At 35.7% G+C, this 17,941-nt stretch overlaps 1 protein-coding gene across 3 annotated transcripts in view; it reads left to right on the plus strand.

Moving 5' to 3' along the window:
* Positions 1 to 17,941, plus strand: part of MAPK10 (mitogen-activated protein kinase 10) — a 357,025-nt gene that overhangs the window by 302,500 nt on the left and 36,584 nt on the right. For all 3 annotated transcript variants that reach the window (XM_026456695.1, XM_026456697.1, XM_026456696.1), the window contains exons 10-11: positions 376 to 558; positions 5,325 to 5,449. In XM_026456695.1, the coding sequence (XP_026312480.1) occupies positions 376 to 558; positions 5,325 to 5,449 (308 nt within the window). The remainder of the gene's footprint in view (positions 1 to 375; positions 559 to 5,324; positions 5,450 to 17,941) is intronic.

A 17,941-nucleotide genomic window follows, 5' to 3' on the forward strand; every position in this document is an offset into this window, starting at 1 on the left:
TCACTATGATGTGTATTATATATTTTTCTTCTAAAACACACGATTATATAGAAGTTAATCTGCAGAATATGAGATTCATCTTGTGTTATTTGAATGACTGTTTATCTGTACAACCCAAAGACTATTTCATGATATCTTATTTTGTTAAAAAATTGCTAGTATTCCAAAAGTATATAAGTTTCAAAAGTGAATTTAAAATTTCAAGAAGACTCATAGCCTGACATATCTGCTTTTATATTTTCATTCTTTGTTGCTTATTAAAACTCTAGTTGCATTAATTAATGACTGTTCAGGACTTTGAGAAGGGTTAGTCTCCCAATTGTTGAAAGGCTAGTGGTCTGCACTTCTTTTTTCCCTTAACTGTTCAATTCTCAGATATTGACCAGTGGAATAAGGTAATTGAACAACTAGGAACACCATGTCCAGAATTCATGAAGAAATTGCAACCCACAGTAAGAAACTATGTGGAGAATCGGCCCAAGTATGCGGGACTCACCTTCCCCAAGCTCTTCCCAGATTCCCTCTTCCCAGCGGACTCTGAGCACAATAAACTCAAAGGTATGCCCTTCAGGAGTGACTTGAGGAGGACTATGAGGGTGACAGGTCAAACAAGCACACGGTATAGAGACCTCTCTCTCTTTCTCGTTCTTTCCTTTTATTTTTAGGTGACACATGATAATCTTACATTTTTGTGGGATATAGGGGGTATTTTGAAACGTGTATAGAGGTATAATGGTCAAATCAGAGCAATTAGCATAACCCATCACCTGAAACATCGATCAATTCTTTAATTGGCACAGCCTCAAGTTAAAGAAAGATATTTCTTCAAAGAGCGTTCCTAGAAAGGGGAGTAGCCACGGATTTTAGAATTGTCTGGATATTCAGGGCCGGGCGCGGTGGCTCAAGCCTGTAATCCCAGCACTTCGGAAGGCCAAGGCGGTCGGATCAAGAGGTCAGGAGATCGAGATAGACCATCCTGGCCAACATGGTGAAACCCTGTCTCTCCTAAAAATACAAAAAAATTAGCTGTACATGGTAGCGTACACCCGTACTCGAGAGGCTGATGCAGGAGAGTCGCTTGAACCTGGGAGGCAGAGGTTGCAGTGAGCCGAGATCGCACAACTGCACTCCAACCTGGCGATCTATGAGGAGACTCCGTCTCAAAAAAAAAACAAAAACAAAAACAAAAACAAAAAAAAAACAGAAAAAGAACTGTCTGGATATTCAGAGAGAAGAATAAGAATAAAATGTGTGACAATGGTGTGCCCTAAGTATTTTACGGGGGTTACATAGAATCCTAAAATTATTTTTTGAGATACAACTCTAAAAAACCAACATAATATACATTGAAATCATTCTTCCAATCCTTTTTGTTGCCTGAAAAATATTTTCAATGCAAGATTTAGTTGTAAAATCTTGGAGATGCAGGTGTCTGAACTTCTTTTTCTATAATTTATGGAGTGCTTAAGTTAAATTTTTTCAGTTTAAAATAGCAAAGATTTTACGTATATATTTTTATTCAATATAAACACTTCCATTAATAAGTCGTTTTTTTCTATCATGTTGTTGGCAGTTAATGTACTTGAGTAACAAATATCTTCACCAACAGAATTGGCTTAATAATGCCTCAGTCTAATTTGGAGACATGGAATAAATTTGGCAATGCATAAAATGTAATATAAATAATAATACTCAAATTCTTATAATTTAGAACACTCCTGAAAATCTTATTTCGAAATAAATCTGACTGTTTTCCCCCTGCCTCGTTTCACATTTGCCCCATGCCTTAAAATCTGTCTGACCCTGAGCAAGTTACCTAATTTCTCTTTCCTTGTTTTAACAAATGAACGTAGAGAAAACCCACCTTATAGGGCTGTTGGGAGGATTAATTCACTTAATAATTTGTCAAACACTTAGAGCAGTGCCTGGCTCGCTGTGGATGCTCAGTGACTGTTAAATATAATAAAATAATAATTTTAAAATGTACCTATAAATAATTAAAAAAGAAAAACTTAGGATACATGCTTTTTAAATTTAGCCCTAAATGTTATGTGGACAATTAATTATCTGCAGACTTAACTTACAAACTTAATGTGTATAGCTAAGGAAGACTTAAATGAGATGAGGAAGCTAAAGCTAAAATGTGGTGCCACTGTTTTCCAGGATGTTTTCATATCCTCTAAACTTTTATCTAATGAGTTTTAAATGCACAACACTGTTTCTGTGCTCCTGACACATATTGCACAGTTGGATTTCTTCCTTTAACTGCCTCTATAGACTCTCTTACTGACAATGGACTAAATTATTTCTAAATCTACTGCTGATAAGATCAACATTGCCTATATCCAGATTGAAAAAGAGCTAATACTCCAATTAAAGATCTTATAGAAATCATGTCTTTGTAATACTATTGAAATATCAAGCAAAAGTAATCCCTTCTTTTGAAGACACTTGCAGCAATACAGAGACAACAAAGTTCTCATTAAACCACTGTATGAAATCACAATAAAAAAGCTGTTAAGATATTATACTTCATAATGTAATTCCAATTTTCTTGAGTTTACTTTTTAAATCAATTTGAATCTCTGCAATTATTTTTGTAAACGATAAACTAGTTTGCATACTTGATTATTGATTTTAATTTTAAATATGAAATTGGAAAACTATAAATAATCTTAATATACAAATAACCAAAGAGAATAATGTATTCTACTGTGTTTGGAAGAGAGCATAAGATATTTGCTTTCAAATGATAGAATGAAAGATAAAGCATTGAAACATTTTCCCATATTGTTTCCTAAAAATAGTATTGATTATTGTTTCTTAGCGAGATGATTTGGTATTGGTGTAGTTCATAACCCTATTCATGAAGAGCCCATTCTAACCCCAGCCCTTTCTTTTCTTGTTTTTCTTTTCGAGACAGAGTCTCGCTCTGTTGCACCGGCTGAGCTATCTAGGCTCACTGCAAGCTCCGCCTCCCGGGTTTACTCCATTCTCCTGCCTCAGCCTCCCAAGTAGCTGGGACTACAGGCACCCACCACCAACCCCAGCTAATTTTTGTATTTTTAGTAGAGATGGGGTTTCACTGTGGTAGCCAGGATGGTCTCAATCTCCTGACCTCGTGATCTGCCCACCTCGGCCTCCCAAAGTGCTGGGATTGCAGACGTGAGCCACCACCGCACCCGACTAACCCCAGCCCTTTCTAAGAGCAGAAAAATGGATAGATTTGATGAGAGAATCTATGAGAATGGTACATGAGTTTGGATGTAAAATCAGTTACAAATTAAAGAGATCTTTAAAGCAATGAATAAACAAACACAGCCCTGGTAGGCTATTAGGAGGCCATTGGCAATGAGAAAAATTAAATATTGAATTAATGTACAAGTATTTCTGTATTTTGGTTGTTCTTGTGCAGTTCAGAGTTTTAATTTGAAAGTAATGATAATAAGTTTCTAGGATTGAGTTTTCCAGAAAAATGGACAATAGAAATAAAAAGTTCTCAAGGTTGATTTCACTAGTGATTTTTCATATTTGTTCAGAAAATTAAAAGATGTATTTATTCATGTAATTACTAAAAGAAAATACCTACAGGTAAAAAATTAATTACTACATTTTAACTGTAGTGTAGTTAATATGTGAAAAATACATGAACAGCACTAGAAAAAATATGCCAATAATCACAGTCATTGCCTCTAACTAGTGGGGTTAGATATTATTTCCTGATTTTTATATTTTATGTAATTTTCAAATTTGTAGAATTAGTCAAATTGTCTTAACCTGAAAAACTGATTAAATAAAAATTGATACATATCCACAGAGTCATCTATGTTGATTTTTTGAAAAATCCATTTAAATTTTGTTCTCTTTAATTTGATGTTTTACCATATATTTAGAATAAACTGAATATTTTCACCATTCAACTTTCAAATCAGTTGAGTAACAATATTGATTTGAGATATTCATTTCTGTTAAAACTTTATGTAAAAGCCTGGGGGAGGGATAGTATTAGAAGAAATACCTAATGTAGATGACAGGTTGATGGGTGCAGCAAACCACCGTGGCACGTGTATACCTACGTAACATGTGTATACCTATGTATAAGTATGTGCACGTTGTGCATATGCATCCCAGAACTTAAAGTATAATAATAAAAAATATACATGTTTTTAGAAGTTAAAATTAATGTGTCTTTTAACAATGTTATTAAATAAATATGCTATCACCATATAATTTTATAACTGTTACTGCCCACAACCATAAAATTAATTATGATAGCATTTCCATAATATAGAGTTTTTCATTAGTGTCTAGTGTAGCATTAGACTGGCTTCAGTCTTTAGCTACTGGATTTCATCAAGTCATGACTTCCATTTATTTAATTCCATTGATTAAAAATACCTGATGATTACAGAATGTTAAAATAAAATTCAGTAATTGAATGTTATTATTTCTATCACATCAATTCTTTGGTTGTTTTTATGTATATAAGAAATTTGTGGCTGGGAGCAGTGGCTCATTCCTTTAATCCCAGCATTTTGGGAAGCTGAGGTGGGAGGATCCTTTGAGCCCAGAGTTCGAGATCAGCTTGGGCAATGTAGGGAGACCTTATCTTTACAAAAAATAAGAAAAAATAGCTGAGCATGGTGGTGCATGCCTGTAGTTCCAGTTACTCAGGAAGCTGAGATGGGAGGATCCTTTGAGCCCAGGAGTTACAGGCTTCAGTGAGCTGTGATCATTCCACTGCACTCCAGCCTGGCAACAGAGAGATACCCTATCTCAAAAATAAATAAATAAATAAATAAACAAACAAACAAACTAAAAGAAAAAGGAAAGAAATTTGTATGATACAAACTCTTAAGTCAATTTGTATACTAAAATCCTGATAGTTCCATTGTATGAATGAGAATATAAAGACACGTGTGTTGATTAACTTCAAACAGCTGTCCAGACATTTGTTGAATATCATGCATTTGCACTCTGTGCTCTTTATGCTGTTTATCCCATATTCATACAGGTTACCAAAGAAGATGATTTTGCTTACATAAACTCTCCAGGTTGATACATTTTGCTTAGAAGTTTGAGTGAATAATTATATACTCAAAGTGTTATAACCCTTGGAGAGCCTCAGAATGAAGCCTTAGGCTTAGAGACCCAAAGAAACAGGTGTAAAATGCATTTTCTTTTCCATCACATCAAGGGATTTACCTGATGTATGGAAGGAAGATACTATCCCTTACTTTATTTTCTTAATTTCCTCTCTGTCCAACAAATTCCCTTACTGAAATCAAAATCTTACTAGTTGTTTCTCTCATTTATTTTTTCAGCCAGCCAAGCCAGGGACTTGTTGTCAAAGATGCTAGTGATTGACCCAGCAAAAAGAATATCAGTGGACGACGCCTTACAGCATCCCTACATCAACGTCTGGTATGACCCAGCCGAAGTGGAGGCGGTAAGATAGGCTGCCTTTACTTTGCTTCCACAAACAAATCATAGCTCATAGCAAAAAACTGAGTAGAACTAGAAGCCAAAAGAATGCACAATAGATTTTTATAATTTCTGAGTCCAACGTCTGTTATCTGCCCCTCTAAAAGCTATTTTCTTCAACATATGTTTCAAATACTTTTCAGGGCTTACTAGAAGAGGGTATGATTTAGTCCAACAAGCCTTAGGGGTCCATGACACACTACCATTTGTTTCTGTTAAATTGCCAACACTTGTGGTTCTTCTTGTGTATTTGACCGCCAGCCTCTTCTAATGCAAACTTAGTGGTAGGAAACAACAGAGGACAAGTTGCTTAGCTTGTATTTTTTTTGAAAAGATACCTGCCACTAGTAAAATGTGATACTTAAGACTATTTCAATTAGAAAGCTTTTATAAGACCATTAGTGGCTCTGTGAAACCTTGCATGAACTAGATAAACTAGAAGTGGGTATTTCAGTAAGTAGATTACTTCAGGTTGATCAGTATGATGTATCTCCATGTCTCATACCCAGACATAGAAAATCTTCTCAGAAGCGTAACTATTTTAAAATTATTTTTCAACCATTTAATATCTTCTATTCAACCTCTTTCTTTCATCTTTACCTCTCCTTTCCTCTATGTGGATCCAGGCAGGGCAAGGGGAGCTTGCTGTTGCCCATGTGTGTTCTGTAGGCCTCCTGAGGAGAATTTCCTTTCCGTACCGCCTCTAAATGTTCCTATCAGCAATGGTACCTTCCCCCAGAAACATGAGGAACTTCTCAAATTCTTAGAGTACCTGTGCTAAATCATCTCATTTTCTTTTACCTAATACCTTCAAATCCATTTGTTTGAATTTGTTCTTAATCTTTCATTTGAAATACTGTTTGTTTCCCCCAAGGTATTTCTGAGGATATTTTCACTTTCCTTCAGTTTTCTTTCCTCTGCTTCACCATGTGTTTTTCCACGTCAGTGGTGCTAGATTCAAACACGTAATTCTCATTTCTTCATTCCTCACTAGAGAAGATGTGAAAGGTGGCAGTGAGGACTAGGTAGAATTGGACCTTACAGACACAATATTCAACAGGTCCTTTTCATAATGTAACCCAATCTTCAAGCATTTACAAACTTCAGTGAAAACACTTAAGTGGTTAATGAGTCTCCCAAGTGTGGAAACCGAGGTGTAACCATCCTGTACTACATTTTTTTAAAGATCTGCTCTCTTAATTAGTTTTACAATGATGTTGAAATTTCGTTTTGCCTCAAGTTAATTTTTAGTCATTTTATTTGATTCTTACAAAATAAATCCCTACAATTAAATATTTCTGAGTCTAATTATAATGGTCTAAAAATTAATATATATTCTTACAACCAAAATATAGAACCTCCTCCAGTCTCTCACACTTGGGAAATACTTGCAAAGATGTTCTTGGGGTAGAACGAAGTAATGAAGTAAGTGAGAGAAAGTATGATGCATATGTATATGAAAATTAAGTATAAAAATTTTATCTCTGATGAAATTAAAGTATTTTAGGTTATGTTGATAAAAATTTTATATAAATATATGTATTATCTGAAATTGTTTCTCCTCATTTATTTTGAGGCATATTAACTTATGCCTCATTATGTGGCATATTTATTTTTCCTTACACCTAATTTAATGCACATACTCTGTTTTTAATGGGTTGTGGCCTAGAGTTTAATTAGAGTCATAAAGTCTGCATTTGTAATTCACTTATAATTATGTTGCCTATAAAAGAGATAGTTGCTTGGAATCTATAACAACATTTTACTGAATAGTATTAATTTGTTTTAAATTTTAACTTCTTATTAAAAAATTCTTTGTAGAATGAAAAGATAAAATTTAGGATCCTAAAATAGTTGGAGCCTTTTTCTTAACTACTTTGACATTGACATGCTGGGGCATGGATAGCAACAAGGCGGGATGTATGAATTTTAGGGGAAGGATCTGATAGAGCCTGCGGGTCCAGGAAAAGAAGTCAGTTAACACACAGAACAAGCAAGTATTTGACATCTAGACTGGGATCACTGATTGTACAAGGGCAAACATGTCTTCCATCTAGACATGTTGTAGTGAAGAGATGGGAATCCTGATCCTAGGGCAGGAACAATTTATTACTTTATGAAGTGCATTACAGTGGTCACAACTAAGAGGAGACACATCCTGACGATGCTAGAATCCCTAGTCAGCTATGCTTTCTGCAATGTCCTTAGAATTCACATCTCTGTTATACATGTTGCATATGAACATGTGTTTAAAATAAGATGACCTTTCTCTATGGACATGTGGCAAAGCTATAATAGAGTGACGTATCTTCTGCCAAGGATGACAAGACTGTTTTGCAAAATATACCCCTGTATGTCTTTATAATCCAAATAAATGGAAGGATCAAATAATTGAAATTTTTATTCTGATCAAAGAGTTTTCAAGTAACTCACATGCTGGTAGGCAGGGAAGGAAATTCAAAGGTGAGAGAGAAGAAAAATAAGTTTCATTGGATGAAAATAATGGCAAGTGAACAGGGGATAAAGAACAAACTGTGATAAGGTGATGTTTAGAGGAAAAGTGGAAAGAGTATAGATATGCTGTGTGTACGAAGCTATTAGTTATAGTACGAGCTATCTTACCATGTTTCCAAAACTACCGAAGCACAAAAATCAAAAGAGAAGAGCATATGAATGAATGTTGTCATAATTCTAAGAGGGAAAATTAGTCATGCACACATGAGTTTGAAAATTTTAAAAATTGGATGCTAAGCTGGAGTAATTCATCTATGTAGTAATAGTACATAAATATTTTGAAATAACTGCTCAAATTATTAGCAAGTTCTTATTCAAATAAGGTTTAGAGTAAAAAAGTGTGGTTTCAAGGTAGAACACACAAGTCACATATAATGTCAATGCTTTTTCATAAAACAAGTAGAAGGTGCTCTAACTATGGTTCAGTATTCATCAAGAGGGCAAATATATTATACACAAATGTACTTGGTTGTGTTATTTGCATCTTCATAGGTATGAAAGATGAGTTAGGTTTAAATTTCTGTTCTGCCCATTACTAATTTGCTTTGATTAAGTTTCTTAACCTTTCTGCAATTCAGTTTTCTAAACTAAGAAAATTCTCCCTTCTTATCATATGTACAGCATAGCATTCTGAGATTTTGAAGAGTTAATGTGCATGAAGTGCTTAGCAAGTGTTTGGCAGTCAGTAAGAATCATATAAATTATTCTTATCCTTATAATACTTATAATTACTATCACTATTATGACTTTTACATGCATAGCTTTACCACCTTTTGATATTTGAAAAAGATATATGCGTCTGATGAAAAAGACCAGCTGGCCAAGAAATTGCAGAGATATTCCACAACCTTTCTTTTTTGAATAATGGTGACAATGATCTAGTTCCCACATGATTTTAGGTCCATTATTTTCATTTTCTTTTGTTTAATGTATACCTACCTCTTCTTTGCCAGGTTGAAGAGAATCTAATGTCATTAGTTTAAACCAAAATAAAGACACATTATAGAGTCCACAGATCCTGATTATCATTATCTTTACTTTGGGAAAAGTAGGAGATTTTTGGGATTGTTTGGGGGAACTCGGTTTAATATCTTCCTTGTGCCCTGTTGGAAGAAGACACAATGTTTATGAAGCTTTGTTGCCTTATCTCTTATCAGATTATTGAGTTTAGGCACCCTGCTAGGATCCGGTGGTGGCTTCACCTCTGAGAGTGGGGCTACAGAGAACCCTTAAGGAGCATCTGGGTGAACTCCAAGCTAAGTAAGAGTTGATTAACTATTTCTCAGGGCACAGAAGAAGGGGATTTATGAGGAACATAAGCTGTAACTATTTTTAAAAATAGTTTTATTTCTGCCAGAAATTTCAGAGCACTTCAAGAAAGCTCCTGAGTGCAACAGCCTTACAAAAGGCTCCATTTTGTAGTTCTTGTTCCTTGCAAGGGCATAGAGAGAGGGAGCAGGAGAGGGAGATGTGAGTTCAGCCAAAACCAAATACATCAAAACTCAAATAAATCATTATGAAGAAGCTTAATACAAACATATGGAGTCAGAGAACACTTCATGATTCCTCAATTTTTGTCTAAAAGGAAGGAGCTAGAGTTGAAACCATCCCCTAAGATGGGACAGGCAGTGGGGCTAAGCTTCATGGCCAGTGGTGATCAACCAGATAGACCATTGTGTTGAAGGCTCTGTTTCAGAGAGAACAGTTCTTAATGGCTGAAACCTTACTCTGGGAATCAGGGCAGAGAGGCAGGTAGAGCTGCTTGGGCTACTGGCATTTTGAAATTCTTTTCTCTAGTAGGTGAACCTGGGGTACTTGAGAACCCAGAGGACAGCTGGCAGGAAACATAGGACTTTCTGTGTGGCAGCCAAATGAAAGTTCCAGAAGAGAATGCTGTAAATGAGGCCTGGAAATGGTACTCCAGCTATAATGGAGACCACAGAAAGAGTAGGCATGTTTTGTTTGGAAGTCTTAAGGACACACGACATCCTCAACTAGACTAAGAGAAAAGATGTAACTAATTCAACCAATTTGGCTGGAAGATGATTTGGTAAATAGGGCCAGTGCTGAGATTGCTTGTTATTTTTTACCTAACTCAAGATTAATTTGGGAATTGGGACAGGGGTGGGTGGGAATTTAATCTACCGATACAGATCCTGAATTAAACAACCTGATCTTCAGATACCCAGTGAGAGTATAACCTGGGAAACAGAGTAACACTTACATGTGTTAGTACTGAAGTTCAATTAAAATAAACACTTAAGAAACATGAACCCAGAATAGTCAACACTATTACACATTTACTGTTTGCTTATAATGTAAAGTGATTAAGAGGGTCTTAAATGCTTAATTGATATTATTATTTACTAGTTCACTAGTTTAGGGATTATGTCATTTTTGCCTATGGTGAAAGAATTTATACAAACATGTTAACTTGGCTATATTAAGCTATTTTATTACAAGATCATCATAGATTTCATGCCCTGTGAGCAGAGTTACTATCTGACATGATTTTTTCCATCTTCTTGTCTGCCATTATATCTTACTGGATTTTACCAAAGAGGATGCATGCAAGGGATGACCAACCATGCAGGAAATATAGATTATTTTTAATCTTCTTGTGACACAAACATGTAAACTTTGATATTGCCTATGCCTATTATACCTAAAATCTATTCAAGGTAAATCTGAAGTGGGAATTTAGAGATCATTATAGAGTGGTTTTGTCCTGCAGTTCAGCAAACATCAGCATTCAGAGTAGCAACTTTCCAACTTTGAGCAGTTATAGGACCAGCAACCATGATGAGGTGAGTAGAATAGAGCTAGATGGGACCGGAAAAAAGAGAGAAGGGAATCAGAAGCCTATGGTTAAAGTAGAACAGGTTCCACAGCTTGATCTAGGCATTCCAGAGAGAGAGCTGATGCAGATATGTAGGCCAGGCAGTCAAGACCAGCTGGGCAGTCAGGAGAGACTTGTGGTCTAAGATCAGAGAGCTAAGTAGATGAAATCCTAAGGGGCGTTTAAAGGTGTCAAAGATAAGGATGTTCTCATACTGCAATGCAGAATTCAAAAGCAGGCACTCTTGGACCAACACAGAGATAAGCAAAAATGGGAAGCCACTACCAACCTGAGGGCTAGGGGGTGGTTTACTGGGACCCAGGCAGTAATGGCCTGTGCAGCGGGAGCTAGAGTCACAGACACAGATAAGATACAGCTGCTTCTGGAGAAAAGGATGGGGAGAAATGGCCTAGATTATCCCCTCTGTCTCCTGGTGGTATCTCCCTCCTGTTGGCTGAGACCAGACCGAAGGCAGCTGACGGACAAACCTGGGAAATATGGCCTAATAGAGTCCAGTCCTCTGAGAAAAAGAGCAACTAAAGAAAGGAGGAGGACAGCATCTGTGGGCCAATGTGTCCAGGGCTGGCACTTACCAGGGCTGGCATTCTTTCCTTATTCACAATTCTGAAATCCCTAAGTAAAACAGAAGTAACCAGGGAATGGAGCACAATTCCTCTGGAGAGAAGAAGACTTTAGATGTTAGAAGAGGTGCTCAGGGATCTCCCCTCATAAAGTTAAGTAAGCATTCCCCTAATAACTATCTAATTTCTTGAAGTATTTCATGATTTCTTGCCAAGAAATCACAGGTACTATACCAACCTGATAGTCTTGGCAGAAGCGTATTTCTCATTGGGATTTCCACTGAATGTGTGCACTTCCTTCCTTTTATATGTTGATGTCACTCTTTCAATTGTTGGTTGTAGGGCTACAGCCTTGTTGAGACAATGTTGGACTACATGTACATGAGGGTAGCGAAAGGATTCAGCCATCTGTTTTCTTTTAGGTTACTATAAATCTACTCTTCTGCTGCCATAGGAACGACCTTTATCACTCGGAAAGACCTTGTCACTTTCTTCTCACTCACCTCGTTTTTATTTCTTCCTTTTTTGTCTCTTCTTCACTTCTTACCCTCTTTTTTATCCAACAGTTATTCACATAAGCTTTGACTATTTGTTAACAGTTTAGTATTTATTCACTTATTCTATAAATATTGACTGAGTCCACACTTTCTGTTCCACACTGACCTAGATGATGGCGATTCAGCATTGAATTTTTAAACAATGAAAAAAAACAACAGGTCCCTGCTTTTATTGTTCTTGGTAGGTTTCCAATAGTTAATAGCAATTTTTATTGAATGGGAATCTTTGATAACTTATCATCTCCTGAAGAAACAAAATCAACTCCTCCAAATATGAGTCGTCTACCTTACTTGATTATTTAACTTGTTTAGTGTATGATTTCCTGACTGTAGAATCTGAAATCCTGTGTCCCTTGAAATGTTAATCAGTTATAACTAAATTGCAGTGAGAATCTGCTAATCTTCAACCAGATGTGCATCAACTGCTTTGAATCATAATTAACAAGTTATGCTTATCTACTTTTAGCTATGATTTTTAAACTATTATTTGACTGAATATAAAACAATGTCCTGCTGGGCGCGGTGGCTCACGCCTGTAATCCCAGCACTTTGGGAGGCCAAGGCGGGCAGATCAGTTGAGATCAGGAGTCTGAGCCTTGCTAACATGGTGAAACCCCGTCTCTACTAAAAATATAAAAATTAGCCGCCTGTAGCACCAGCTACTGGGAAGGCTGAGGCAGGAGAATCTCTTGAACCCAGGAGACGGAGGTTGCGGTGAGCCGAGATCGCAGCACTGCACTCCAGCCTGGGAAACAGTGAGACCGTTTTAAAATGAATGAATGAATGAATGAATAAATAAATAAACAAACAAACAAACAAAAAAGTCCTGACCAAGCTGACCAAGTTCGGTAACCCAAATGCATAGATTATTACTGAACACCAAAGAATCCTAAAGTTGCTACACTAAACATAAAAGTGTACAATCTTTAAACTATGAATTAAATATTTCTATTTACTGTAGCAACTAAATAAAAATATTTAATTTGTAGTTTGAAGATTTACATATAAATGTATTGGCCATCTGAAGCCTTCAAACATAATTCACATGATTGAAAATTATGGGAAGGAGTTACTCTCATTCTTTATTACCACTGACTTTTAATTCTCTCAAATACGTTTTCACTGTAAAAGCTAATATCATTTGATTATGAATATCCTGTGTTACTTGCTCTATTAAATCTACTCCATGAATGAGTTCTCGTTCGCATTGTTTCTACCTTTATTAACTGTGGTTTAGCCAGTTGTCTTTTACTGAATTCTCTTGAATCCATAACAAATTCCTGAAACAACATGATGAAGAATAGGCTTATAAATGTATTTGATTATAACTAGAAGAAATATACTTTGCTAGACTCAGTATATATGAACTTAGGAATGATAAAGAAAAATATGAGCTACAATGAATATGAATTTGATGCATCTAATGTTCAAATAGTTCATCAGTAGATATCTACTGTTTGGAGATAAACCATTGAATAAAATATATGTAAGTTTGCTTCAAATATTTTATAATCCTTTTATTAAATTGGTTAGTCTGAGTGTAGCACTGTGAGTTAAACCTGAAGTATCTGGAAGAGATGATTTAAATGAGTTATAAATGCAAACAGCTCTCTGTACAGACTATATCTCCCATTGGGAGGAAAGGGGATTAAAGTCTTTGTGAGTCACAGTTTCCTTTGATGAGTGATACCAAAAGGTTAGGGCATGTCCTCAAGACAATTTCTGAATAACTAATCCATTTGAAATTCTGAAACTACTGTTTCTGTTTCCTGATTTTCCCCACAGGATACAGTCATGTACTTAAAATAGTTAATAGGCATTATTTTTGTTTGCTGTCCTTTGGTTTGCCCGAGAAGAAAGTCAGTTTGCAAGTGAAGTTTATGATATAAAATTTAATAGCAACTCTCAAGTGGCAGAAAATACATATCAAATATTTCAATAAGCATAAAGTGCAACACTTGAGTTACTTAAGGATTTTTTGGTAGAAATTTGAAAATTTTTATTAAGAAGGAAAATCTCCATTTCACTAAAATAATAAGAAAACTTTAAAAAAAAATTTCATGGGTAGAAAAAGCCTCTGTTGCTTTTTATTAATAGAAAAGATCCACAGTGCCTATCACGCTGAATATGACCTTGGATTTTACTACTAGTTTGTTTCTTGATGCTATAGATGTGCGTGCACTTTTAGTAAGTTTCCCCATTTTTACTTCTTTAGATTTTTTTGGAACATGCTTATTACTTTGGATTTCAACTTGGAAAGCTTATAAACAAAACATATTACTATACTTGATAAGGCACATCCACTGAGTTTTCTCAGGAAAGACCTCTTTGGAGGTTTTCATAAAGGGCTTATTCTCAAAAAGATTTCTCAGGTTATTTCTAGCATTTTAGGAATATCAAACAAAAATTTTATCTAAGTTCCCCTAAATATTTTCACAAGTAAGACAAACTATATCCTAGAACGAGGAAAAGAATAATTAACAATGTGAGTAATTTCAAGTATCTGAAATGTTTAGCATGTTAGTGATTTTATTTCCATAATATGTTATAGTATTTGTTGTATATTTTAAATTTGACAATCAGTCCAAGTATTTCCCAAGTGCCCATCACCAGTTTGGTCTATAATCTGTGTGCAGGTCACTGGTGACCTTTTGTTTCCTGGAGATAGAAAGACAAAGAGGTAACTGAGTGATGTTGTGCTATGAGACATCATGATTCTCTTTTCTCCATTCTAAAATTGCCATCATTTAAATTCTGTTTTTCAGACCAACTGTCCTTATGAATTCTTTTAAATATGATTTGTTCTACTCACATGGAGTTAATAAACTGGCTGAATTCCTCCCTCAGCTGTTCTCTCCATCTGTTCTGACACAAGGACTACCTCTTTGAGTCTTAGGATTTCTTTTTATTATTGCAGCATGTGTCATGCTGTGAAAAAGCTAGTGTGACCCATGGCAGGCTTAATTTGAGAAATAGTTTAGTACTATCTATCTGTCATAGAAGACTCTTTCAGTGTGGAGTTGAACTCTAAGTAGGTTTGTTAGACTCAGAATGTATATAAATTTAGAAATGAGGAGGAAGAAACATGAGCTACAATGGATATGAATTTGATGCACTCTAATTATGTGCTTAATTATAGAAAGAGCAATTCATATTTTGTGGTTTTCATTTGCTTGGTGAAAGTTAAATCAATGTCTCTAATTCCATTTGTGGAATTCTAAATTTCCATCTGTTCATGCTGATGTATTTTTTCAGCAGCAAAATATGAGCAATTTACTAATTGCCTTCCAGGGAAAATATAGCTTCATTAGATTTTGCTTGCCCAGTGCCTCAGCTGCTTAACGTGAAGATATCGTTTGAATTTTTGAATTGCCTTCGGATTGTTTTGATGCCATGTATTATGTTGGTGGGAGCCTGTCAAAATGTTTGTTGTAGATAGAGTTAGCCACCTGCTTTTAGGAACCCCACTGCCTCTATGACTTATAATAGGAATATGTATTTCACTGAAACACTAATTCATTTGTCTCTAATTTTAGCAAGTTCTATTACTGAAGAGAAAGGTTCATCTTAATTTTAATTCATTGGGGTATTCAGAATCCACTGAATCCAAGATTCTCAGGTGTGAAAAGCTGGAATGGTTGAAATGTTCATTCTCAGGGGAGACATGTTTTTGTTGTCTAGTAGAATCCATGCTTTGGTTTTTGTTTTCATGTTTTATCTTGAGCACTTTAGACCATGAGTGCTATTGCTATTAATCTTTTGAAGGGATCATTGAGAGAGAATACTTTATAAAAAGGGAGAAGGGAACAGAAATTATTTTTCTAGAACATCCCACACCTGTTGCTCTCTGAAAGGCCGAGTTATGGCTAATGTATTCTGTCAGGTTCTTCCAAACACTTGATTTTATTTCTTCTCTCCTAGGTGATATCTGAGATATTGTGAGATCCACCTATTTATCTCGAGGTGGTGGGCATTTGTGAGAGTGTATTTTATTTTCGTAATATGTTTCATCCTGGAAAAAAGAGGTTATCCAATGTGTCATCTGCCTAGGATGTAATCCATAAACTGTGGGAGAAAAAAGTGTATTTTTTCTTTTTTAGCGTTCCCTCTGCGAGATAAGCAAAGAAGTCAGGGTGGGAACTTATGAAATGTTCTGTCAACTAAAATTTACCAAATGTTATAGTAAGAGGAAGAATAAAAAAGAGAAAAGAATAGGAGTAGGTCAGAAGAGAGAATCTCTGTCAGACAGCTTTGCCTCGAGGTAAGTAGAGGCTACAAAACTGGTGAATCTCTAGGAAACATAACTCTTTTGGTAATTTGCATTCCTGCCTTGTTTGCCTACCTGTAATGTTGTTAAAACAATCAAACTAGACTTGAATTTTTGTCAGTCATCAAAGAATCTCCTCTTAACCACTGTGTATATATGTTCAGGGACAGCTCTAAGGCACTCCTCCTCATCCTCATATCATTGTGTTTTCAGTAAAGAGCTTTTATCAATAAAGAAAATGGTATGCTCTGCAGAGGTAATATTGTTTTCTGCAAGGCCGGGATATTAATTATAAAACATAAACTCTGTAATTTAAGGGTCACATCAGTTCTGTACCCAGCAGAATTATTTGGTGAGTAGCCCTGCTTAAGTTTCTAAAGGTTTACTTTAAGTAGTAGGTTTGCTATTTGACACATTTTTCTTTGCTCCTTTGCTCTCAAAATCAATGAGGTTTAATTGCATGATGAACTTTTAAATACTATATTCTTCTTTAAGAAAAAAAAAAAAAAAAAAATACGCGCCAGGCACAGTGGCTCAAGCTTGTAATTAGATCCCTTGAACTCAGGAGTTTGCGACCAGCCTAGGCAACATGGCGAAATCCCGTCTCTACTGAAAATACAAAAATTAGCCAGGCATAGTGGCTTACACCAGCTACTTGGGAGGCTGTGGTGGGAGAATGGCTTAAACTTGGGAGGTGGAGTTTGCGGTGAACTGAGATTGCACCACTGCACTCCAGCCTAAGCGACAGAGGAAGACTCTGTCTCAAACAACAGCAACAACAACGGCCAAGTATACACGTACTCATCCTCCACGATTCAACATAACAAATATTCATAGCACCCCTATGAATGCTGACACTGTACCAGATCTAGAGATGCACACAGCAGGGCATTTCTCTGCCCTTAGGAGCTCACTACCTAGCACTGAGCTTTCTTATGACCCCTAAGCGTTCCTTGGAGAAACTTCTGGGGGCTTTTGAAAAAATCCCCAAATTTTCTACCTATAATTATGTATTTGCATCTTTCTGAACATCCAGCTCACAGGCTTTTTCAGATCTTTGGAGTTCCTTTTACTCCAAATTTAATTCTTAAAATTTTGAAAATCATGAATCCAGTAAAGAAAGTTTTCAGTGGGTGGGGGGAGGGGACAGCAAAAGTGCTGATGATTTACTCTTAGACTAGATTGTCATTTATAGACATATCAAAAAGATTTAATACACTTTTTAGGAAATAATTTATTCTCTTCGGGTAATTTTAAAATTTGTTTTAAAATTTTCTTTCATCTGTAAAGGTCCTACTTTTTTAAGGAAAGTGGTGGAGGCAGAAGTAACTGATAAATATAAAATATTATGCTTTCAATTTTTATTATTGTGATATAAAAAACTATTAACATTATAAAAACAGTTTCTTGTGGTCCCAGACAACTTTAAAATGGTATTTTTTTTCAAGAAATATAAATTAACAGCAACTGTCTACTCTTCAAGTAGCTAGTTCTTTTCTCATGCTGTGAGGCTTTCAGGGGTTCAGTTGACACGTGGCTTATAGCTTTAGCATTGCATTATTCTTCAGTGAATAATACAGATTTCATAAGAATGACAGACCCAGCTTTCCTCATACTTTGTTTCCACTTTGTTTTTCCAAGGACTCACTTCCTTTGCAATATTTGTTTTCCTTTGCCAATTGTGTCTCCAAAGATTTTT

This window comes from Piliocolobus tephrosceles, chromosome 3 (assembly GCF_002776525.5).
Source record: "Piliocolobus tephrosceles isolate RC106 chromosome 3, ASM277652v3, whole genome shotgun sequence".
Lineage (NCBI taxonomy): Eukaryota > Metazoa > Chordata > Mammalia > Primates > Cercopithecidae > Piliocolobus > Piliocolobus tephrosceles.